This window comes from Capricornis sumatraensis, chromosome X, assembly GCF_032405125.1.
Source record: "Capricornis sumatraensis isolate serow.1 chromosome X, serow.2, whole genome shotgun sequence".
Classification (NCBI taxonomy): Eukaryota; Metazoa; Chordata; class Mammalia; order Artiodactyla; family Bovidae; genus Capricornis; species Capricornis sumatraensis.
In genome coordinates this window covers 17428199-17454513 of record NC_091092.1, presented here as the reverse complement: position 1 = coordinate 17454513, position 26315 = coordinate 17428199, and the positions used below count along the sequence as shown (strand labels likewise).

Below are 26315 nucleotides of genomic sequence, written 5' to 3'. Positions count from 1 at the left end.
ATTTGATTCAATTTGAGAGGTAGTTCAGTTTTATAGTATACAAACTTAGAGAACACAGGGGTCAGATCCCTTGAAACTTTGAAAGTCTATGTCAGGTTATTTTTGTGTTACATTCTCTTCAAAGTAGAGATAATCTCATGTTTTCAAATTCCCCAAGATGGAATCTGTTGGTGGTCAAACTGTAATCTGTTTTCCATACCTACAGATTTTTTTTTTTTATTGCCAAGACTAAATTGAGAGTACTGTTCCAATACTGTATAGTAATGAATGGCCCAAGTCATACTGAGTCTTAACGATGAACCTCAGTCATACAGAGAAAATTATGTCCGTTATACTCTGGTAGAATATATTTTAAAAGATTTCCATCAGAAAAATAATTAAAAACCAGTTTCTAGCCCTTCGTTTCTAAAAATAGGATCAAGTAAACCCAGAAACTCTGCAGGGAAAGCATCATGTGGACGCTACATACACCAAACATTTAGCCATCTGTTTCTTCACATGAAGAAATATCTTTTATTGATATTTTCCAGTTGTAGTTCTGCTCCACTAAATCAAATTCACAACCTTGTCTCCTAATTTACAGGTGAGGAACTTGTGGCTAGGAGGCAGATTCTTGACAATATTGCTCTGATAATCACAGCATGCAGCCCAGGGAGTATTTTTCCTTCCTGGTGGGCAGCTGTGGCCATCTCAGAGAGTAGAGGCTTTTAAGAATTCCAGATTAGAGCAATTCAAGAGCTTTAAGCCATTCAGAGGATAGTAGGTGATAACAGACTAAAGCCTCTGTGAATCCTATAGGATAGGAGCCATATAACTTACATGAAAACCTCGAGCACCCACCACTCTAGATCTCCCTCTCCCTCCTACCCTTCCATTCTTCCATCTTTGTATTCTCTCTCTACCCCTCTGTGTGTGTGGTTTTTTATTTTTTTATTTTTTTTTACATATTCAGTGTTTTTATTTAATTTTTTTTTTAGCAGACAATTTACATACCTCCCCACCCCTTCCTTTAAGTTAGTGTTGACAACGTTCCATAATAAACTACTTAAAGAGAAGCTTTGGTCAAGAATGGAATGAAATTGCAAAACAAAACAAAACAACCCCCCAAACAAAACCCAAATCACTGCTGCTTTAAAAAAAAACCAACACTTTCACCAATTCTATTCAAACAAAACACACAACGAGGTTTGCGCCATGTGCGTCTTCAGTGTTTCCTGGCGGCGGGCTCCCCTCCCTGTGACATGGCAGCGCTGCCCTGGCGCAGCCGGTCCGTCCTCATGCTGGGTCTGGAGGCTCGCTCAGCTTCACATTATCCGAAGACCCTGGATGGAAGACTCTAAGGTCTTGAAATCCCAAATGGTCATGGCCCCGTCGATGCCGGTAGTGCAGAACTTGCGACAATCTTGCTTGTCCACCTCGTAAATAGACACTTGAGTAATGCTGTTCTGGTGCAGCGTCTCCAGGGCCGTGTTGCGGTCCTCGGTCGTGGCCCGCTTGTCCATGTTGCGGAAGCGCTCCATGGCCGACATGTTGCGCTGGATGCTCTGTTTGGGGATGTCCAGCTTGGAGACGAAGGTCAAGCAGCCGCTGTCGTCGTAGTTAAAGAGCATGGGGCAGCAATCGTGGCCAGCAGCCGCGACGCTGTTCTCTGAGACGAACGACACACTCAGGAGGGGCAGGAACTCTGTCTTCAGAGTTGAGACCTGAACGCTTTTTGAGGCGTCGGCAACGGACACGGTGCTGGTTTTTTTAACTTTCTTTGCTTCCCACTTCCTTTTTCTGCTTCTAGTTTTCTCTTCCTCTCCATTTTTCTTTATATATATTTTCGTTTTCTTTTCCTCCTTCACATTTTCTTTCTTTTGTTCCATGCCTAAGTTCTTTCCTCCACTCCCTGCTAAGTACCCATCCTGTCATGCTTAGAAATACATATTACAATTAATAAATTGTAGTGTTAATGCTTATTAAGCAGCAAGTAGGTTGTACTCATTACTCTAAAAGGGAAAAACATGTCCCAATTAAGTAACAGTTTACATGTGGCTTACAATTGAAAATTTCCTTTCTTATGGGTCTCAACTCTCACCAAAATGAGGTTCCCTTCCTCACTCCTTAAGCATGACCATGTCCTTTGTTGTTCCTCTCTACACTTAGGTTTGATGAATAGTCACTTACTTTTTTGCATTCTGCTTTGTGCCTATTATTTATTTACTTATTTTTGGACCACGGGAAGCTAAATTTGATACTTAATGTGGAAGAGAGGATATAGATAACTTTTCAGATTTGGGCTTAGGATTCTAATATTCTCAGCTCCTGGAGTTTAGACATGTCACATGTCCATTCTGTTCTAGAAGCTCTGACGAGGAATAGCAGAATATCCAGATAATTGAAACCCCTTGTGTAAAAAGCTGTTTTTAAAAAAAAATTTTTTAGATTAATGTTTGCTTGATTTGCTTTTCTTCACCTGTCCAAACAAGGATTTTAAATTTTGGTTATTACTTCCTTGTCCTGGAAAATGATTGCTTGTAATATGAAGCCTTTCTCAGTTTGGTATCTTTCCACTAGTTAACTGATTATGGTCATCAGTGTTTTAGAAAGCAAAAGAAAAAATGAATGAGTGAGTGAATGACTAGCTATCTAGACTCACAAATAATTTCTGTTGCATGCTCTGTTGTTTGTGATGAGCCTTTCCATATCTAAGGCTTTGTCTCTTTTCAGCTGTCGTTTTTCCCCTCATAGTTTCCAGGTACTGTCACAAACCATGTGATTCTTTGATAGCTAAGCTCCTAATACTTTTTTTTTAATGTTCATTTTCATTAAAGTGCTATTTAACATTAGATATTAACTTTGACAGATGTTAATGCTGCTTCTCAATTAGGTGGAATGTAGTCTTGGGAAGATGCCACTTTGAATTGAATATATTTGAATTTGGTATTGAATCAAACTGTTGTTTAAACCTTAGCCATCCATCATATGGGTGATGGAGCAGCCAACAGATTTTTGTACATAAGTGTTTTTTTCCTAGCAATATTTAAACATTAGAAAATGGCTTCTTATTGTAACAAAGAGAACTTCATACAAATTTACTACAAGATCTCTTTCTTTGTCAGTTCTTTAAATTGGCACATACTACTTTGGTATAAAATGCTTTCCATGGACAGTATTAATATTTAAAAATCCTTTTTGCCCCTGCAGATTTCCAGTAGACAGGACATCTAGCTCTGTTTACCCTTTGGCTACTAGTGAATGCTGTTACATTATTATTTATCTTTTTTAGGCAGAGGCACTGCAGGTATGAGATCAGAATTGCCTAGTAAGGCAAGCATTTTGTTTTCAAATGAAAAAAAACCCTCATAATCCTGTCAAAAGTAGCAACTAAGGAGTGGATATTAGAAAGAATTGTGAACTTGCATCAGAGAATCTGGGTTGTCCCCCTACTTGTGTTACTGACTAGCTGGGTCAACCTCGAGTAAGTCACTGCCTGACTCCCCATAGCATATTGTCTCTAAAGGCTCAGCTTCCACATCGCATATTCTATATACAAAAGGGAGCAGAGCCAAGAGAAGCTGAACCTCTTGTTTATCAGCCATCTACCCCAGTCTAGCAGCTCTGAGGTAGTCTCCAGCCCCATTTTTTCATCTTTTTAATAATCCCTTAAATCCTCGCTAGGCTTTCATTGCTAGTTCTTTTCCCTAGGAATTTGCATTTAGAGATACTGAGGGCTTCCTGCCTTTTGGAATTTGTCTGTGCGCATGAATTTAATGAAAAGTTACCGAAGAAAAATGCAAGAATTAAAAGTCTTGTTTGAATGAGTGTTTCTGTAAAATCAGACTGTTTACATCATGATTAACATACCTTTATTAGTTCAGTGTTTTGAGTGTCATATAGCAAGGCATGATTGTTATTTTATCTTATTAGCCATGCTAGCATTCTCCCACTCACTCTTTGATCTAAACATTTTTTTTTTTAAGTCCCTGATGAGTGAGCAATAGACTCCATATCACAAGGAAAGCTTCCTAGCCTGGTCCTCAGTTGCACTTGAAAATTTTGTTGATTTGAAATAGTTTGAATTGTACTGAGCTAAAATATACCTTTCCTGGTTTGCTAGGAAATAAAATAATAACCTGCCTCAGAGTGTTGAGAAATTAACTGTATGGTAACTTCAACATGTGTATTTTTTAAGTATATATGAAAGCTAGAGCTAGATACAAAAATCTCTTCATTAAAGGAGACCTAGTACTATAATGAAAAAGGCAGACAGTAAGAAATGTGGTGAGGATGTAGGGATATTGGAACCCTATACATTGCTGGTGGGAACGTACAGCCACTATGGGAAACTATTTGTTGGTTCCTCAAAAAGTTACACAGAATTACCATGTGACACAGCAATTCGACTCCTAGGTATCTACCCAAGAAAAATGAAAACATTACTTTCCACAAAAAACTCATACATGAATATTCATAGCAGTATTATTCACAGTGGCCCAAAAGCAGAAATAACCCAAATGTCCTTCAACAGATAAATGGAAAACAAAAATGTGATATATCTATAGGATTGAATATTATTGTGCAGTTAAAAGGATGATGTGCTTTTACAAAACGTATTAAGGTGATGCTAGTGGTAAAGAACCCGCCTGCCAATTCAGGAGACATAAGAGACAAGGGTTTGATCCCTGGGTTGCAAAGATCCTCTGGAGGAGGGCATGGCAATCCACTCTAGTATTCTTGCCTGGAGAATTCCATGGACAGAGGAGCCTGACGGGCTACAGTCAATGGGATTGCAAAGAGTAAGACACGACTGAGCGACTAACACATACCAATACATGCTGCAAAATGGATAAAACCTCAAAAACATTATCCCAAGTGAAAGAAGCCAGACACAAATGGTCACATAGTGTGTGATTCCACTTATATAAAATGTCCAGAACAGGCAAATCCATAGAGACAGAAAATAGATTAGTGCTTGCCAAGAGCTGGGGGGACGGACTCCTAACGGGTAAAGCGTTTCTTTGTGGTGTGATGAAATATTTTAAAATTGGATGGGGTAATGATTGTACAATTCTGAATATACGAAAAATCATTGAATTGTGTACATTGAAAGGGTGAATTTTATGGTATGTGAATTGTATGTCAATAAAGCTGTTTCATAGGAAAAACATTAGCAACTATATTACTATAATTATTTGAAATTATAAAAGTGTATTTAAATTACATTTCTCCCAGGGGCTGGGAGGAGGGAAGAATGGGGAGTTAGTGTTTATTGGGTACCTTGTTTCAACTGGGCAAAATGAAAAAAAGTTCTGGAGATGGATAGATGGATGGTGGTGGTGGTTGTACAAGTGAATGTATTTAAGCCCAGAGAAATAAACACTTAAAAGTGGTTAAAATGGTAATTTTTATGTTTTGTATATTTCACCACAATAAACTCTAGAACCCTAAAAATAATATTTTATGTTATTCTAATGTATAAGGCTTTTTACCCTCTCTTTTTCTTTTTCTTTTCAAAAAGAAAACTGAAAGTGTGAAAGTTTGGATTTTTATGCATGGGAGTCTTCTGTTTTTACAACTCCTCTCCTGGGTGGGGTTGTGGGGGGGGTGTTATACACACATCATATATGTCTTTATGTTGGCTTTGGATAAGAACTTGAAAATATTTCTTAAAAGTTTATTTGCCAGTTGGAAAATAAAAGAAGCCAATGATAGGAAATTTATGTTGTTAAATTATGAAATAGTGAAATGCTATTCTCAGAGTATGAGTTATCACAGATTTCCTGATTTTCTTGGTTAATCTTGGCTCCTTGAATGGGGAAACCATGTATGCTCTCTGTGTAACATCTCTTTCTATACGCATTTTCCTCTGTATGGCAGGATAGAACGAGCACCACAATGTATCAAAAATACTTAACAAACATAGGGGTATATTTGTACAATACAGTGAGTGAGTTTCTGAATGCAAAGGAAGGAATGGAAAAAAGAAAATCCAGCAATGAGGAAGTTACTGAAAAATGAGTTAAATTATTTCCAAAGGTCATGGAACTTTGTTATGACCCAAGCAGTTTGTAGGCTCTAAGTTTGTAACCTCTAAGGATTAATCTGTGAAAACATTTTCTAAGCCTGGCTCTGCTATACAGGACATTTGAAGATCGACAGCGCAAATGCCATTAATATAGGAGGCAATCAGAGGTGTGTTTGTTTTCTTGACGAGGAAGTGGTTTCTTTTAAAAGTACAGGAACACACAGCCTGTGTGTGTGTGTCTTTGTCTTTTCTGTCTATTCTACTGTTGCAGGAAGAATTATGATCTTCCAACATTTTTGTCCTTTACAGTGAGGTTTTTCTAGAATTTGGCACTGTGGTGCACTACCCTTGATTACAGGATTGAATCAGAGTTGATGTACTCAGAAATCCATTGATGTGATTAATGGTCTCCTAATCATAATTTTATTTCCTAAGATTAGCCCTATTTTCTGAAGTTTCACAGTTTTTGAGTAGAATCTTGAATTCTTCTTTAGATGGGGCCTGAAATCTTTGTACTTTTAGTCCATAATTTGCATGATAATTTTCATTTTCTTTGATTTCTTTTGCTTGAAGAAAATAACATTTTTACCTTTTCTTCAACTTTTTATATGTTGTTCTATGGTAACTGTCCAATGTAGTGTGAACCTTTCTTTTTAACAACATGAAATATATATATATATATATATTCCCCCCCCCTCCCACCAGTGCTAGATACAGAATTCTTCCCCTAAGTTTCCACTGCTTTGGTTTTTATTCTCCTCAAAAATCAAATAAAATATTGTCAAATTCTACAAGTAACAAGGAAGTATACAAGGAAATGACTATATAGGAAATGTAATTGATCATTCACTCTTTACAATTGAATCAGTCACAGGATTGGCTAGTAAACATAATCTGCTGAATGAACAAAAATAACTTCTAAAACCTTTGGAGTGCTTGAATGCATTTGGAGATTTTGGCACCTTTCTCACCTTACTGATTTTTTAAGAAATTCTTACCTTTTTCAAGTGATTGTCTGCATTTGAAACTAGGAACTCATATCTTGTGACTGTTTTAATATTCACTTTGTTTTCAACAGTGCCCTTAAAGATAGCCGTTTTCCCCCAATGACAAGAGATGAGCTGCCACGGCTGTTCTGCTCAGTGTCTCTGCTCACTAACTTTGAAGACGTCTGTGATTATTTGGACTGGGAGGTAAGACAATAGAGAATTTTTAAAGAAAAAGGAAGGTAACTCCTGAGTAATTGTTTAAAAATTAGGCCCAAGATAACTCTTTTGTAATGGAGATGGAGATAACATGGATAAATAAACCTCACAGCTGATCAATGAAATGTGAGTGAAGGAGTTTTTCTTTTTTTTTTTTTTTTTAAAGCAAAGTACCTTATGTTGTTTAAATACCCCAAACTAAATTTGCTCTTCATTTTTATCCTATTAACTTCACTACAGCACCTCATAAAAGCTGTTAACAAGTAGTAAGCAGGATTGATTAGAATTTATTTCTCCTCTCTGGTATGACTGCCACCAGTTAGGTAGTCAGAGGATGTATCACAGTAACAAGCAGCAAAAGGGTTAGGATAATATACCAGTTGGGGAAATCAGCTCAATAATAATGGGGTGTTGGTTAACTACAGGTAAATCATGCTAATTCATTCTTGGCTACCTTAATCTATGTCCTTGCCCACACTAACAAGTAAGAGTATATCTAGGGTATCTCTGTGCATTACAATTATCATAGTAGCCTATATTGATCATCTTTTTGTTCTTCTTTAGTATGTGGGGTTGAGTTGTTAAGAAACTTCAGATTCTCACCATGATTTGTTTTGGTGGTTGGGTGGTGGTAGTTGAGTGTATATCTATGAAATTTTACACGTGAACATACCCGTGTTACCTGACTGCTTACTGTATTCCAGGCATGTGCCTCATGCATGTAAGTGCTGAGATTTGGTCCCTGCCATAAACATCTTATAGTCTAATAGCAGAGAAAAGAATTATACACAAGTACAAAGAAATTAAGTGGCATAAGAATGAAGCAGTGGGAATTCAGTGATACACAGAGCATTCATGTGCACACAGATACTCATAAATGATTTGACTGTATCATCATGATATAACGTGTTTAATTCTACTGCCTTGTTAGAATGACTATCCCCCATGGTAACTGAGATATTTTTCTCTGTGGACAGGCTGCTTTCTTGACAGTTAATTTTATTTTTGGCTTCCCCCTCACTCCTTGTGATACCCTGGACAATTTACTCCACTGTGTTTCAGTTTTCCACATACAGAAAAAAAGACATTTATAAAGTTCTTAATCTTCATCGAAAAAAATCTCCATGATATAAATAATGTTGTTATGCGAGAGCTATTTTAAAAATTCTTCAGAGTAGGATGAAACAGTTCCTTTCTGGGGTTTGTGGTAGGGTTTTCTTTGAGCATTATTAGAATATGAAACCATCTTAAGATTTTTTTGTAAAGGAAAAAGTAAAATTTGTTGATAGTGTTGATCCTGGCAAAGTTGGAATGTGAAAACCTTTTATAGAATTAAAATATTCCAGTTGATCCTTTTCTATAAGTTTTATTGTTCTTATTTGAATTTTTCTTAAAGAGATATCTACCGGTATTATAGAAATACCTCAGTACCTTATTTTTAAGTGATCCCAAATCATATTCTTTACTTATTAACAAATATTACAGTTTGGTTTGTTCTTATTGTTTTAAGAGTACTGCTTCCTCTTCTCTAGCTAGACTTATATTTCTGCTTTCTGAATCACAGGGCGCTATGTGTGTATTGGTAGGGATGGGAGTGATAATAGCAGAAAAAACCTGAGATCTAGGGGGTGATTGGGCTACAAAAACATTCCTAACTTTACTTGCAGCCACTGAGTTGGAAGTATAGTTCAGAAAGGGTGCAGAAGTGTGCACGTGTGACATGTACATGAATGGTTATTGCATAAATGTGTGTGCATATGTTCTAGGGGAAGGAAAAATGGGAAAAGCCAACAGTTGCTAAATAGGTATGGGTAAGCACACCATCATCTTCTTTAGTCCACATCAAGTAGTGTCTACAACTAAAATGAACCTAGATATTATTGGGCTTGTATGTTCATGAGATATATTATCTTTCTGTTGGGAGGGTGAGAGGTAAAGCACTTAAGAATTGGTACTGTGTACTCTCTTAGGGTGTATTCATCCTCTCTGATTACCATCTGCCAGTTTGAATTTCTAGAAGATTCTATATGCTTCTACTTGGCATTATATATTTAATACAGCCCTTAAAGTTTAAATATTGATGTCTATTTAGTGATGCTTTTCTGTTAAAGAAGCAACAAAACATATACATATATTTTTGTACTTTAATATATAAGCATTTGAAAGTGACTTAAGTACTGTTAGAATAGCTATGCTAAGAGGAAAAGACTGTCATTTGTCAGTTACTTCATCATAGTTTAAAGTATTCAGCATCAGAGAAATTTGTTCCCAAAGAATAAGGATGAAAATTACATTTCTAAAAAGAATGTGATTTGGCTTTTAAAAAAATGTACCATAATCAGTATTATAAGGATTATCCTTAACAATTCTGAAAAAAGCATTGCTACTTTAAACACAGAATGCCAAAGTAGAATTAAAGAAATTTTTTAAAAAGCATATGTCAATAACCTTCCTCTGCTAGGTATATACTCCAAAGAAATGAAAACAGATGTTGAAACAAAAACTTGTACATGAATGTTCATAGCAGCACTATTCACAATAGCCAAAAGGTGGAAAACAAACATCTCTCAACAGATGACTGGATAAAATGCATTATAGCCATAGAATTGAATATTATTCAGCCATAAAACAAATGAAGGACTGATACATGCTGCAACAGGAATGAGCCTTGGAAACATTATGCTAAGTGAAAAGAGCCAGGCACAAAGGCCACATCCTGTATGATTCTGTTTATAAGAAATATCCAGAATGGGCAAATCCATGAAGATAGACAGCAGATAGTGGTTGCCAGGGGTTTGGGGGGAGGGTATGAATGGGGAATGACTACCTAATGGGTACAAGGTTTTCACTGGAGGTGATGAAAAACTTCTGAAACTGGATAGATTGTTGTATAACATTATAAATGTACTTAATGCCACCTATTTTGTACACTTTCAAGTGGATAAAATGGTAAATTTTATGTGTATTTTATCATATAAAAAGGTACATGTGCACATGCATATATATGTATATATTTTAAACTACTGTCCACAATAATATAGTAATTCTAAAAAGAATGAAACTTTTAAAATTCAAAAAATGTAAAGAAAGAGCTGCAAGCCATTTGGAATTATACCATTCTGAGATAACTGTTAATATTTTGGAATTCTTTCTCTTAATTCTTTTTGTATCTTTGTATCAATAAATCTACATATTTGTTTATGTAACTGAGATTATATTAAATTTACAGTCACTATTAAAAAGATTATAGGGAGTTTGTTTATGGTTTATCTTTGTATATATGTTAATTATTTTTTGTGGAGTTCCTTTATGAGGAGTCAGTCTATATTAGGAAGGTATACATTTCACTTTGAGGAATTTCACACAGTCAAATAAGTATTAGCTTTTCTTCTAGGAATGAAATATCCTATTCACCATAAGTATCTAATTTTAACCTGTAATACAAAGTACTACGTATGTTTATACCAGAGGGGGAAACAGGAGATGATTACAGAAATTCAGTGGAGAATTTTTAAGTCAGGGATCGATCTGTAATGAGTATGTTTTATATAAGCAGAAGTCTCAAACATAGGGCTTTTCTGGTGGAAGTACAGTTTGAGAGTTGACCCCCGCTGGTGAAGCATGTTACTGCAGTAGAATTCTTAATTAAAAGGACAAAAATGCCCAGATCAAAGTAGGAAGAGGGCAAAGTCTAGAAGTCCCCAGGGATAGAGTTAGGTAACTTCAACAACAAGAAAGACATACCTATGGTCATGAGGATGAGGGACGTGACCAGCGGTAATAGACACCTAATTTTCAAATGATCAGGAACAAGTAAACTGCCACAGGGCTGGCAGTCACTCTCTTCTTCAGCCAAGGTTTTTAACTCAGCCTATTTGGGATCTCTCTTTTGGTAACATGTCTCTAATTTTATGAGACATTTAGTAGGAAAATAGGACTTACATCAGACTTTTAGAGGCTAGAATGCTTCTATCTGATAATGTGAAGAATGCATGATAAGTGGTTACACAAGTTGATGTAACTAATTTTCAAGTCACACATTTGAATTCACATTTGCCTGTTGAACTGACAAAATGATCAGTAATGCTTCTATCTGTTATATTTCCTCAAAATAGTAATTATACACTTAAAATGAAAGTGTCTACAGGTAGCCTTTCAAGGAATCTGCATAGTCATTAAAAACAACAAAACCAGCCACCAAAGGCTTGAAAGACAAATTGGAATAGTGTTCCCTCCCTTCTGAGAATTGCTGATCACTGCCCACATCATGATCTACTTACTGCCCTGATAAGTATGAGAAGAGTGAGGCGTGATTGATCTGGGCAGGGGCGGGGGCGGGGGTGGGGGTGGGTGGGTGGGTAATAATTAACTGGTAAGTTGAAAAACCTACCTGCAAGGGTAACATGGTTGTTAAATGAGGAAAATTATATCTCTAGGGAGATATCTGAAGTGATCTGCCTTGTGTTTGAACACAAAAACTTATCATCATTGTTCTGTATTCTTCAATTGACAACACTCAGAGTTCTGAGTGGCAGGATGGCTGACAGACATGGCACTTTAGAAAGGGAAAAAAAAAGAGCTCATGCAGCATGTTGGAGTCCTCTGAAATGATAGGGAGCCTAGAACTTGTGTAGCTACACTGTTTGGGAGCCATGTTTCCTTTTAAAGATCTGGAAGAAGATAAAACCAGTGGCATCATACTCCCTAGAGTTTGACTCAAGGGGTGATTCTAGGTGAGTCATCTACTAGCTGCTCATTTTCAGGACTATATAAATGAATAAGCCTTTTGTTTGTAGAAGAACTTGTGTAGCAAGTATGCTACCAGTGATCCTGTGGGGAACTGATGTAGCAATTTGCTGACAGATATCAAAATATTTTATAAATTGTAGTCAGGCATCTTTTATCTCTGCTTTAGAGACAAGATCATTTTGAAGGCATGAGGAAGACATGTTCTCTGTATTCTGAAGTAGACCCATATATCATATTTCAATAGATTACTGATACTGTCACAAACCATAAGGCACTTTTTGCTATATGCAGCTTCCTGAATCACTGACATCTCACCTGTGTATACAGTTGTCACTTGTGGTCCTAAGGCAGACTGCTTACATGGAATCAACCCGTCCTGGGTGGGGCTGGCCCGCATGATTCTTACGTGGTACCAAAAATCTGTCCCCACACTATAAAGGTGGACCTCAGGTCCCTCCTAGTCTTACTCTGTCCCCAAAGTGCCCAAGTTTGTTGAACTCTTAGTACCCAGAGAACTGTACTTCACTTTAAAAAGCAAGCTCCAAAGCACACCTCTTAAATGATCTCAACTCCATTTCTGACGTGTTCAGTTGCAGTTAATAATAGGGAACTTTTGTAGCAGCCTTCATGAGAGTAAACAGATGAGGTGAATAAATCAGCTACCATCATTATCTCGCATATATATTTTTTAGAAGTTCATGTTCTTTTTTTCACCCTGTCTCCCCACTTAAAGGTTTTACATTTTTTTGGCTCCTATTAATGTTCCACTGAAAACAGTGTTTCCATTCATACGCAGATGACTAGCGTGACTCACGAAGTCACCAAGTGAAATAACTTCTAGTGGTATATGTTCTGTCAACCCCAGACCCTTGCTTATTTTTCCCAACTATGATAGACACTGTGTTTTGTTTCTCTTCTAACCTAAGATTTCTACCTTAAAAAAAAAAATACATAGGCTTCATCTATCTAAGAAAATGTTTTTCACAGTATTTTCTCAGGCACCTTGAGGTGGTTGTGTAAGATGTCACTATCATTAGGATAATTTAGTCTCCATTCTGATGGCTCTGCTTTGAATGTTTTTTCAAGTGCTGTAGAACATTGGGAAAGGAATGCTTCACACTTCCTGGCCATCTAGAAAGAATTTGCTGTGAGTCAACAATTCAACGTATCAGAAGCCTAGTGAGGAAGCAAGCCGAACAAAGTAAAGTAACCTCTAGAAGGTGATTTAATGCATAAAATTTTCTATTAGCTATTGATACTGTTAGTGAGATGGGCTGCTGTAGTCTATTGTCAGGCCTCCTCCATTTGCTTCCAGCTTCCCTCCCAGGGCATAGTTTGGTGCGGGGAATTTTTTCCTGCTTCTTCCCTCAAATCCACAAACTGTTCCAGCCCTTTTCTTGTAGTAGTTCCCATTCAACTACTCTTTCCTGTACAGGTTGCCTCTGTGTGTGTATCCCTAGCATCTGATAAAAAGAGAGTGCTGAATTGTGGAAGTGAGGGGACTTGGGCTCTCTTCCTAACTGCCACTACCCAGCTTGCTACCCTTTTTGGACCTCCATTTCCTCACCAGGAAGTTGGAAGAGTTGGACTAGATAATTCCTAAGGTCTCTCTGGATGCTGACAGAGTGTGACGCTGTGAAACCGGTTTTAAAAATGGCTCATTTTGTTTTACATCCAGGGAATGAATGAATGCTAGCCATTGAGAAGTCATAAAAGGTCCCTAACTTTGAAAATGGCCATTGCCAACTTAAAGTAGGCACCAAAGTTAAAGATTGTCCATTTTCTAAAATTTTGCATTCTAAATTTCTTTTTCACAAAAGAATTCTCTTTAGGAAGAAGAATACTCAATTCTAAACCATAAATGCTTCTACTTTATTATTGCATCATACTCTAAATCAACATTATTGGTATAAATCTAAATTAAGCAAATATATTAGGGACTGATTATTCACTTTACAAATAGATATTTTCATTTGCAGAAGGACACCCTATAGGGTTTCTTTACTGTCTTCCTCATGACTTTAAGATTAATTTATTTACATAAGTTCAAGCCATATGTAACTTTTTAGGAACAAATCTCTTTTGTAGAAACTGAGTAAAACCATACTGAGTCAGGTACTCAGTGTATGTACAGTTCTAATGTGTATAAGATTGTTCTCAGTTTCTTACCAGGGAAACAACATTTTTATATTGAGGTACATTTTCAAGAGGTGTTTTTCCCCTCAGCCTTTGAAAAGCAAACTAAAGCAGATCTCTAGATTTTTTTAAAAAATTTATAACTTTAGTTTCCTTGTCTGTAAATTCACTCCCTTCCTCATCCCCTTTTAAAAAATGGTAGGAATGCATTTTTCCAACTTTTGACGAAAAGCAGGCTTTTTATTTAAAGGTCACCTGTGTTGCCTGAGCTTTCCTTGGAAAGCTTCAGGATGTTCAATTTTTAAGGAATGCTCATTATAATTAATCATTACAGAGAATGGGCTTTTTCCCCCTTAATTGCACTCTGAGCTGTCACTTGTTCCCTGCAAAACCTTAGAATAAAAACAGTTTCTTTCATTGCAAATGATGTATAAACATGTTTAGCTTTTCAAAGCACCTCTTCATTAACTATGCTTTATTTAAAATTTAGCTAATTATTTAAAAGTTCATGGAGATGATTATTAGCTAGTCCAGGTATTTTCCAGGCAAGAGTTCTGGAGTGGGTTGCCATTTCCTTCTTCAGGGGATCTTCCTGACCCAGAGATCAAACCCAGGTCTCCTGCATTGCAGGCAGATGCTTTACCCTCTGAGCCACCAGGGAAGCCCCAGGTATTTTAGAGCTATGCATTTGCTATGTGTTTGCCATTAGTTAAAATAAATGTTATCAGATTGTTGTTCAGTGGCCTTTGTGAAATTGGCAGCTTTATGTTCCTGATAGACAAGATGTCTCAGTCTCCTACATGAATCAAAATTGGCAGTAATTGGTCTTTTGGTAAGCTCTGTAAAAGCCAAGAATTGGTCCATGGAGACTGAACTAATTTCTAAGCTGCTGCTGCTAAGTCGCTTCAGTCGTGTCCGACTCTGCGCAACCTCATAGTCAGCAGCCCACCATGCTCCCCCGTCCCTGGGATTCTCCAGGCAAGAACACTGGAGTGGGTTGCCATTTCCTTCTCCAATGTATGAAAGTGAAAAGTGAAAGTGAAGTCGCTCAGTCATGTCCGACTCTTGGCGACCCCATGGACTGCAACCTACCAGGCTCCTCCGTCCATGGGATTTTCCAGGCAAGAGTACTGGAGTGGGGTGCCATCACCTTCTCCGAATTTCTAAGTAAGGATGTCTAATTTGCAGAGATTTTAGAAAAGAACAATACATATGTATTTTGATCAAGGAGACCTTTGCAGGTGTTTTTACAAAATAACAACAGGGTGGGGGGAACCATCAGCTGAGGTGGAGGGTGCAGTAGAGTTTTTAAGGTAGAATATACTAAAAGGTTACTTGTGCCTAAGTGAAGGCTTTGCAATCAATTACCTTTTTTGTTTACTTTTGTAATATTTTTTACAAAGACGACTAAGGGAACTGGTCAGATAATGGATAAAAACAGCCTAATAACAGTCCTTGGTGACATTTCAGTTGGTTCAAGAGAAGGTTATTTTTTAAGTCTCATGAAGGCAAGAGCTGCCCCTAGATAGTACGAGGATTATACATCATCTTTAGTTTCTCCTGTATAATTTTCAAAAGGGATGATTTTTGTAATACGCATGTACTATTCTTATAAATTTTTAAAAAATCCATGTTTATAATTTTTAAAGTTCACAGAAGTAAAAGTTACTGAGAAGAAAAACCCTGAACTGCAGCAACACTATTTTTAAAATTTATTATTTGGCCAGATTCTGAAGTGTTCATTGTTAACCATTAAGTGTTAACTATCAATCAGATGGGCATTTTCAAAGCTTCAGACTTAACTTCTGAAATTGATGGGTAGAGTAAAGTGATGTGGAATCACAACTTTGGGAATTTGATGGGCAGGTTTGGACAATATGTAGTTGACTTTTTTTTGTAGTCAGCATTATCAGGATTGGGGGAAATGATTCATTAGGATCAGTACAAATTGTCATCAGCCCTTATGATGAAAATGCTAATTTTTCTTGCCCAAATAAGAATTATTCTTGGTGGACAACCAAGTTTGGTGAATTTGCCTCTTTAATGTGGAATTTGCTTTCACTGGGGAGAGTAAGAGTCAGTGTGAAGAAGGCTGAGCTGGGGATGAGGCAAAAGGTGTACTGTCAGGCTGTGAGTTGAATGAGTTGAAGGTGCTGCGTTGTGGATTTTGTGCTTTCAGGCAAAATATCACTTGTGGCTTTATCCTAAAAATAGCAGAAACGCCAGACTCTGGGTCAGACCTGTAGTTTGTTTGTTTGTTTGTTTGTTTCTGTCCGTGGTGCCATGGGTTGTTTTGTGAGAGAGCCCATGAGAGAGCCTCATGTGTGTCTCCTATGATGCTAGCCTCTAAAGCTTAGGGGGTATGCCAAACATCCTGAGCTCCTCTCTTTAGGAACATAGTCCTTTCATTCAGTTCAATGGAACTGGCACACTGAGCCTGGCAGGTCAGTCTTATGTGAATGACCAGCGACTGGCTGCTTTGTTAACTGCAGAGCCTATTTTGCCAAATGATACCAGCAATGAAGCTGTGTCAGACAACCTCTGATTCTTTGACCTCCCAATATTTTTTATTTTATTCAAGATGAACCCACTGAAAATCAGTGGAATGAAGCTATGGCCATACCATTCATTACAGGGAGAACCCAACATTTGGTTCTGAAAATGGGGAAGAGTGGGAGTAACAGGGACATTTGCTAAGACAGGATGAACCTGAGGAAGTAAATTGGTTTTGTTGGCCAGGATGTGATCAGGGGCAGATTTAGCTTTAAGGGTCAGGATGTGTAGGTAATTGTGGACCCAAATGGTCCAAGGCTTGCATGGAGCCTACACCACTTAGCCAGATCACATTTTATACTCACTGATGCTTTTAGCCAGATGACTCTTTGTCCTGTTTCAGCATATCCGGATTGTTGGCTCGCTGATTAGGCTCACAAGTAAAAGCAAGACCCTTTTGTAGTGCTGCTAGTGGATTATAGGGTATTTTAGACATTGACTATGCAATTGTACAGGGCATAATATGGACCGTGTATTATAATGAGGAGGGGAGAGGGCACTTTTTTTTTTAATGCTCCCGTGTTGAGAGTCACTGCATTAGGGGGTAATAGTTTTAAATGAAGCCACATTTCTAACAAGGGGTGAGATAACGAGGATAAATGAAATCTGCAGTCTAGAAGCTTCATTTTAGCCATTATTTATAAGCTCTTCTCCTACCAAACCATTTTACTGTGTAGCAAAATTGATTAATTTACACGTATCTCTTTTCCCTGTGCCCACATGCTCTCTGATAGAGGAATGAACAAATAGAGAAATATACAAGAGAGGAAAGAGCATGAGGCCGAGGCCAGGGGGAGTTGGGGATGCATAATCCCCACACTGAATAATCAACTCCAGAATAATCAAGATATATTTTAGGGTCCTAACATTCATCTTGATATTTAATCATTCTGGGCCATATTGAAAACAAAAGATTGTATAATAGCATTAATAAAAATCACTTGCTGTAGAAAGGTTCAGAATAAATATAGCTTTCTTTTTAACATGAAATAGGAATCTGTTGAACTGCTCTTCATGTTCTATCACAGCACACACAGATACAGCTCTGTTTAATTCCATATCCTCTTATCTATAAGTCCTACATTTAATTTACTACCATTCCAGTTGATTTATAGCTTTGCTTAGTAAAAGTACAGCCTTGATTAAAAGGATATTATCACAGCTGATGGACCTTGAAAGCATTTGTCTCCCCAGACCTTCTAATAGTTTTGAAAATGACCTGAAGACTCCAATAAGGCTAGATTTTGCGTGTCTCAGTTTTTGCTCACCTGGCTGTACTTTTAGGCGGTGGTGGTTAAGGGTGTCAAGTGACATAGTTTTCCCATATGCTAACTCCCTATATATCCTAAGAAATGGAAAGTTACTGTGATAGTGTTTTCAAGCAAGTTTGCTTCAAGGACTCTAAGACCCCTAAGTCAGTTGCCCTCTTATCTAGTTGATCACTGCAGCTAGAGCCTTTGTCTCCTGGGATGCTGCTGGCCCAAAGGATTCTCCAGTCTGTTGAAGGGATGAAGTATTCAATTATTGTACATGAGGGTTACATTTTGGAATTACAGCTGTGACAGATGCCTCCCTCCAACAATGCAGAATTAGTTTTGGTGCTCATTTCAGTGGAGATGACTTAATTTGCAAGGCCAGTGATTTTCCTAGGTTAGCCAGATTTGGTCATTCTCCACAGCAGGCCGTTTTCCACTCTCCTGTTTTGATTGTGCAGTGTGACTATTTGGTGGTGTCTGTGGTTCTGGGAGCAAGGAAAATGCTGTTGCTCAACAGGTGAAAAAAGGCTATTATACTTTGATTCTGTTCAGAACATTATTAGCATTCTCCTGATTCTACTAGTCAGGAAAAAAAAATGAGTCACTCTGGCTTTGGCTTTATATCTCTGTGGTATATAGTTTTGACATATGAAATAAGTTATTTCTCACAAAGGTATTACTTGAAAATCACCATACCTACAGTTCAGTTTACAAGGGCTTTTGATTGTTCACAGAGAAGGCGATGGCACCCCACTCCAGTACTCTTGCCTGGAAAATCCCATGGATGGAGGAGCCTGGTGGGCTGCAGTCCATGGGGTCACGAAGAGTCGGACATGACTGAGCGACTTCACTTTCACTTTCATGCATTGGAGAAGGAAATGGCAACCCACTCCAGTGTTCTTGCCTGGAGAATCTCAGGGACAGGGGAGTCTGGTAGGCTGCCGTCTATGGGGTTGCACAGAGTCGGACACGACTGAAGTGACTTAGGATTCGATTGTTCAGAATCATAGGAACACAAAAAAAGAGTTAAAAATTGTAAATGTGGTACTGATTCAAAATGGGAAAATTTTGATATTTTTTTATATTTAATTTGATGGTGGGGCCTCCTCGAAATACAAAAGTAAATCAGTTTTATTCATGAATAATTTTTATTTTGGTCAACATGCCCTTCCAGTTTGGTCTTACCGTCTTCATATCTATATATCTATATATAATCTTTATTAAGATATCATTCACGTACCATACAATTGGTCTTACCTCTTTTCATTTTTAAATTACTAGGTTTCAAAATCTCTGTAATTTTTTTTGAAAAGTACAGAATGTACTCTATGAAGAAAAGATTTATGTGTAAATCACCTCCAATTTGCCTGAATCGTTTTTGTTTTTCAATACTTAGCCACAGTTTGTCGGCTCTAGACTGATTATTAAAGGTTATCTAGTTAACCCAGAATAAAAATCACTTGGGGAGTTATTCTTTTTACAAACTGTACCTACGAACCGCTTGAAATTCTGATAAACTTTGCAGCCCCCAGCCCCACCCCAGACCAATTAAACAGTACTGATTGAATCTAACATTCTCATTTCACAGATAGGGAAACACTCTTCCTCTCACAGTTTTGATGAGACACCTTAATAAACACCAAAATTCTTTTCAATTTTAACATGACGGGTTTTTGATAAATTGAATTGAAGATGCAGAATTCACCTCAGTGAATGATAGCAGCATAAATTATTTATACCGTATGTTTTTAAAAACAAATTATGAAGGATCTGATATTGTTGAAGGAAAAAATTTCAAAGTCACTGATCAGAAAGTCAGTATACAGAAACTGTTGCAAATTTGTCATTGTCTCAATATGTTGTCAGGCACTGGGGAGATTAGTAGATGTCCTTTATCCTGGAAATGCCTGATAGCTAAGCACTCAAATGTCTTTTCAGCTGTCCATGGTCATTTCCCACAGGGGATGGGAGGCGTTATTGTGTTAGTTTTTAAACAGCTGCCTTGATTGCATTTTCAGCAGAAGGATATTCATAAGAATACTGATATTAGATAGAAAAAATACCCACAGAGGTAGGCTTTAATAAAAAACATAAACTTCTCAGAAGATCTGACAGGCTCTAATGAATGGATGGATGTGTGAAGACCTGGGGAAAAAAACAAAATGGCTTTTCCAGAGGACTTCTTATTCCTGAAAAACTGAGAAATTTCAGGCTAAGTGCAGAAGAAGCAAAAGGCCTTTACATCCATACAGATGAATGGATGTAACCAGCTGTTCTGCAAAGAAGCCTCTTTGGTAAAAATGTTTACCTGGTCTTAACATCTTCCCTCCTGGACAACCTTAAATTCCACCTAGGAACCCTTGACCTATAGCAGCCATACGTTTGGGAAAGCAGAATGGAGTTTGTTATACTTTGAAATGTCATTATCAATGTATATAAAGAATATAAGAACTTTGTATGGTCTTTAGCTCTATGTACTATTCTATGTGACATATGACCAGAAAGGACAGATTCCTTTTGATTGAATGCTAATCGAACAAAAAGTATATAATGTTCTTAAAACAGTAGCAAGAAATTTCCCTTTGCTTAAGAGACTACCTTTTTTAGGGCATCATCAAAAGTTTGTCTGTTTCACATAATATAGTTATAGTGGTCTCTGGGTTAGTATATAAGAAACTGTGTGAAAATGCCCTGCCTCAAGGTAGTTTGAAATTTTACTGCTCTTAGATTTGGCAGCAGTGTTGTAGATAGATAGGGTTTGCTACAGGCACACTTCAAGCCATAATACATTTTTTTTCAGACATAATGGGTGACGATGCAGGATCTGGTTGTTAGATTTTTCTGTCTTATCTGTGTTTGTTTATCTACATCTAATCAAGGTTTCAAAGAGACTAGACAGTTTGGGAAGGGAGTCAGCTACCCCACAAGTTCTGGAACTCAGTCTGAAATGGTGTTTGCCCCTGAAAGCAGGATGGTTGTTTGCTGTCTCTCTGAAGTCGGTTCCCTTGGTCTAGTTCCTTATTGGCATGAGCTACGATTTGGGGGTGGGGGCAGGATGCTTGCCATTGATTGTCTTATTCTACACACAGCCCCAGAGTGGTGGTCCCAGTTCCAAAGAGAATGGCATACATAATCTGGTGCATGTTGGGCACGTGTAAATCAACATTTTCAGTCTCCATGGCCATGATACTGGCCTTCAATCTCCAAAGTCAGTGTTTTGGAAAGAGAAGAGATATGCCTTTCCAAAAAGCAAGGGGAAAGGAAAAAAAAACTGCATTCTCTGAAAGTTAAATTATAACTTTTTCTTTTTTTCCTATGAAGAAGACTGTACTAATAAAACTGCCCATTTCTTTCAGGTGGGTGTACATGGCATTAGAATAGAATTCATCAATGAAAAAGGATCAAAACGCACCGCCACCTATCTACCGGAGGTCGCAAAGGAGCAAGGTCATTGCTGTACTTATTTTATACCATCTGGTGAAGAATTTGAACAAATAAACAAAGTAAAATGTGCTATCTGACCTTGCAGTTATATCTGATAATTGATCACTGTCAGATTATAAGAAGTGATTCTTCTATCACTGCCACTGCAATGTCTGTCTGAAATTTGTGAATTACACAGAAGTTGAATCTCTGTACTAAAGTTTGACAGCAAAAACATAAAAAAATAAACTTTCAAAAAAGGAAAGATTTGTAAAAGTTTGGGCTTTTAGGTAATGGTTTGCTGTAAATTTGATGTGCCACTTTCCCATATTCCACTGTGCTATAGCCTTATGGCATAATAAACAAGTCTTTTGTTTGATGGTCAGCCACACACTTCATTGTCATTATCAAATGTTTCCTTAGGTGGTTGCCATTACTCATTCTGCTACTATTAAAACTGTTAAGTTTCCCGTGAAGATTAGGAGCATTGAGAATAAATGAACTATTATAGTGTTTTATTTGTTCCTCGTCAACAAATGTTTTTTGACTTTACATACATAGCACAAAGCTTTAGGAACTACCAGTGTAACCCCAAATACATTTCACTCTAGTATCTTGTCCTTTCTAGCCACTACTAAATTATAATTTCATGTTAGTTGAAATGAATATCTCTTCTTTATCTCATGGAGCTTTTCTTCTCATCAGAAAGCATGGGTAATTTGGTTTCACCATATCTGTTTAATATAAATGTGATATAGAACTGAAAAATTTAATAGTAAACCCCCAAATGAGTTATTAGTCTTTAAAGCAGCTCTCTGAAGATTTATTGGGGTTACTTTTGAAATTTTCTTAGTTCTGTAGTTCTGCTGACTCTGTAGAGCGTACATGAGCTTGAGGGCCTGGGGTATGAATGTACATCCTGTGTCAGAACCCACAAAAATGCCTTTGAATGCTGCACACAGATATACATGATTGACTCCAGAAGATACCATTAGAAATGGCAATTACCATGAGTTGGTGTGGGACTCCTATGTCCTACTGAGTTGGCACAGTGAGTCTTTTCCCTCCCTTTTAAAGATATCACCGTTAGAGGAGAGTACAGTGTTTATGGTTTGTTGCTGAGACACCCCTGAGAAGTTACTGCTGGCCTCTTAGGCTCTGTGTCTTGGAATGTGGTTGAGATAAAGAAGCCGGTGTTGTGAGCCAGCAGGGATAGCTAAAATTGAAGGTGTGCCATGGTATACCTGCTTCTGTACAGGGTGAAATCTTAGCCCTTCTGTGTGCCTGTTTTTAGGACCAAAGGGGTTGATAGCAGTTGGTGACAGTGATAGCTGACCTCTACAAAGTCATTTTGTATTTAACCAAAGGTGCTTATTACATGTGCTTGACTGGTATTTTATCTGGTCTACTCTCCACAGGATGGGACCACATTCAGACCATAGACTCCTTACTGAGAAAAGGAGGATACAAAGCTCCAATTACGAATGAATTCAGGAAAACCATAAAACTGACCAGGTACAGAAAGCACTGTCTAGTGCAGGGCTGACTGATATATTTTGATGTGCATACCTGTAACCTTGTGTAATCTTTTCTCTAACTATACTTGCTGCTTTTTTCTGAAACAGAGTGAAATGAATGGCAGGGCCATTCTGAGGGTGGATACAATGGAACTCTGCTCAACAGTAAAGCCTCTATGCTGTATGAGCCCATCCTTCCCATCTTAGCTCTGTGTGATTAGTCTGGCTTTGTTAAAGCAAGCCTTCTGAGCCTTTAGACTACGTTACTGAAGAAAGTTACCTGAGTTTTTTGGTCAGCTTTTGACATGCCTTAGCAGGACCGCAGGATCCTGATAAACAGCCCTCAAATTTGAATTTCATTTTAGAATCTTGGCAGTGACAGAAAGCTAGCTGAAAAAAACACAATTGAGCTAGACTCACAGATGCTGAATGAATTTCTGCAAGGGCTCATAGGTGTACTGACTTAAAAAAAGGAAAGTATCAAACATTTTAGGAAAATGGGTTGCTGTTTCCATTTCTTTTAATTCTCTAAAACCACACTGAATGCCTATAGTCTAAAAATGAGCTATTCTCAGCTCTGAGGAGTTACATTCTAGGAGAATAGAAGGGCATGTGCAAAAATAATTATTAATAGAAGGCAAAATATGATGGATGGTATGAGATCATAGAGTAGGGAAAGAGGAATTCCAAGAGGGGGTTGTGAATAACAGAAAATTTCAAAGAGGAAGTAGATTGGAGGCTGAGTATAAGAATTCTACTCACTGAAGAATGAGTAGAATATTTGACAGGTGGGGAGAGTCAGGGAGGAAAGGGGTTAACTTAAAGAGAACTTTCTGAGGGGCGTCCCAAGTGGTGCAGTGGTAAAGCATCCACCTGCCAATGTGGGAGATGTATTATATGCAGGTTCGATCCCTGGGTTGGGAAGATCCCCTGGAGGAGGAAATGGCAACCTACTCTAGTGTTCTTGCTCGGATAGTCCCCTGGACAGAGGAGCCTGGCAGGGTACAGTCCATGGGGTTGCAGAGTCAAGACACAACTGAAGGAGCTGAGCATCAGTGTACATAGAGAAGGAGGTCACCAGGGAGAATATGGCCCAGAAGGCAGAGAGAAGTTTAAACTCGACTGTAGGCAATAGTAGCCGCTGACGGGTTTTGAACAGATGGATTTGAAATGTAAAATTAGAATTGGAAACAGGAAAATTAGGAGACATTTCTATTATCTAAGAATATGTGGCAGCAATCTAAAGAAGGTGAAATGGGAGCCTTAAGAGCTGTAGCCATGGGATGGCATGAAAGGAAGGAAAAGAAAATATTGTGGAAAAAAAAAAAGGACTTAGTCATCATTCAGGAGTAGGGAAGATGAGCAAGTCAAGGCTTTTATCTAAATAAAAGGGACCAAGGCAGTCCCTTTGACCAAGACATGGACCACATTGAGGAGTTCCATTTATGCACTGATTCTGGATTTTAAGTGCTTCCTGGGATAACTGTATAGAAATGTCCAATAGGTCACTGAAAATGTACATGGGTAGAGCTCATGGCTAGAGGTGGTGATTTGGGATCATCTGCAAAGACGACATACTTGAAGCTGTGAGGCAAAGGTTCACTGAACTGGGACAGAGCATAGGGACAAAGGAACTGAAGGGAGAAATGTAGGAAACTCTTACAAGGCACAAGGGTAGGATGAGTGATCCGAGAGATAAGGAGCAGTCCAAGAGGTAAGGGGAGCACCAGGGGAGTCTGAAGTTACAGAACGCAAGGCACAGAGAGCTTCCAAAGGGAGTGGTGAGAAGTATCCTAATGGAGAGGTAGAAAACACATGACTCTTCTGAGAAGTGTGGCAATGAAAAGAAAAAGGAAAAAAAAAGATGAGGAAAGAGGATTGAGATACCGCAATCAAGACACGTTTTGTGTTGCTGCTGTTTTCCCTTAATGGCAAAACCTGAGACCTGTGGACAGAAGGAAAAGAATGGTAAAAGAAAACCGATGGAGGATCCCAGAAGAAAAAGTAGTCAAGTGAATGAAATGTATACATGACAGTAATAGACTGGCTTTCCTCTGTTCTTTCCTGTTAGCAAACTGGAGCCGAGAGGGCAGTACAATTTCTAGAACAATTTAAACGAGGAGTGAAAGTGTTCATTGCTCAGTCGTGTCTGACTCTTTGCGACCCCATGGCCTATAGCCTACCAGGCTCCTCTGTCCATGGGATTTCCCAGGCAAGAATACTAGAGTGGGTTGCCATTTCCTTCTCCAGGGGATCTTCTCAACCAAGGGACTGAATCCGGGTCTCCTGCGTTGCAAGCAGATTCTTTACCATCTGAGCCTCCAAGGAAGCCCTAAACAAGGAATAGTAGAATGCAGAGTCCTGGACTCAGACTCTGGATTCCTGGGTGGTTCTCACCTTTGCTATGTATTGCTGTGTGGGCAGGTCTCTCCAGGTCTCTGTTTCTTGATATAGAATTATCTCTAAGGATCCCTTGGCTCTGACATTCACACATCACCTATTTCATGATGTTAACTTTGTCTCTTCCCTGACTTTCTTTCAGGTACCGTAGTGAAAAGATGACCTTGAGCTATGCTGAATACCTTGCTCATCGCCAGCATCATCATTTCCAAAATGGCATTGGGCATCCCCTTCCACCATACAACCATTATTCCTGACACTGAGCCGCACAACCAGTCACTGGGCCTCTCTGCAGACCTCTTCCCAGGAGACCCTACCCCTTCTTGGTCTAGCTATCTGTTTTACTGTACCATTTTATGATGATAGTTTCCGTTGCCATGGTGAAGCTTCGACATTGTCAACTAAGATCATCATGGTAACGGGTAGGAAAGTGGCATTCATTAAGAAGATCCTCCTGTTTTATTATTTTAGATCATTTTTTTTTTTGCAGCATATATGAATTTTGGAGTTTTCTTTCCTTATAATATTATATAGAATTTTGCTTTGCTATTTCAGTCAGGTTTGTCTTTCTGTCCTTCTTGCCTTCCTTCCTGTCTTCTTTCTTTCTTTCTTTCTTTCTTCTCTTTCTTCCTTCTTTTGACTGTGGATGGAAGAAATTGTGCAGTTTTTAAGGATTTTATTTAGATTTTTCCTCCGTTTTCCTTCGTAAGATAGATCACTTTTGATAGCCATGTTTGGGAGTAATTCATATCAGATTCAGGTATTTGTATACTTTTGAATTTGTCTAAAATTCATTTTACTATAAGAGCTTAGTATATGGGTCTTTACTGCTTAAGTATATTTTTCCCATGGTTAAAATATATGAACTTTCATTCTAGTGTAGAATATTCGAAGGTCCGTGATAGGACTTGTCACACAGAGTGAGAAATCATTTATGCCTATTGTTCTAGTTATCATAGGAAAAACTGCCTCATCACTTTATAGAACCAACTTACAAGCGGAATCACTGTTTTAAGAAAGTGCAAGCTACCTTTGAAATATGCTACAGAAATCATTTTGAAAAGCA

At 38.1% G+C, this 26315-nt stretch overlaps 1 protein-coding gene across 2 annotated transcripts in view; it reads left to right on the top strand.

Annotated features, from left to right (window-relative positions):
* Positions 1–25536, top strand: part of AMMECR1 (AMMECR nuclear protein 1) — a 112060-nt gene extending 86524 nt beyond the window's left edge. For both annotated transcript variants that reach the window (XM_068962881.1, XM_068962880.1), the window contains 4 exons: positions 7089–7203; positions 21266–21356; positions 22751–22847; positions 25392–25536. In XM_068962881.1, the coding sequence (XP_068818982.1) occupies positions 7089–7203; positions 21266–21356; positions 22751–22847; positions 25392–25506 (418 nt within the window). In that variant the 3' untranslated portion in view covers positions 25507–25536. The remainder of the gene's footprint in view (positions 1–7088; positions 7204–21265; positions 21357–22750; positions 22848–25391) is intronic.
* Positions 25537–26315: the final 779 nt, after the last annotated feature.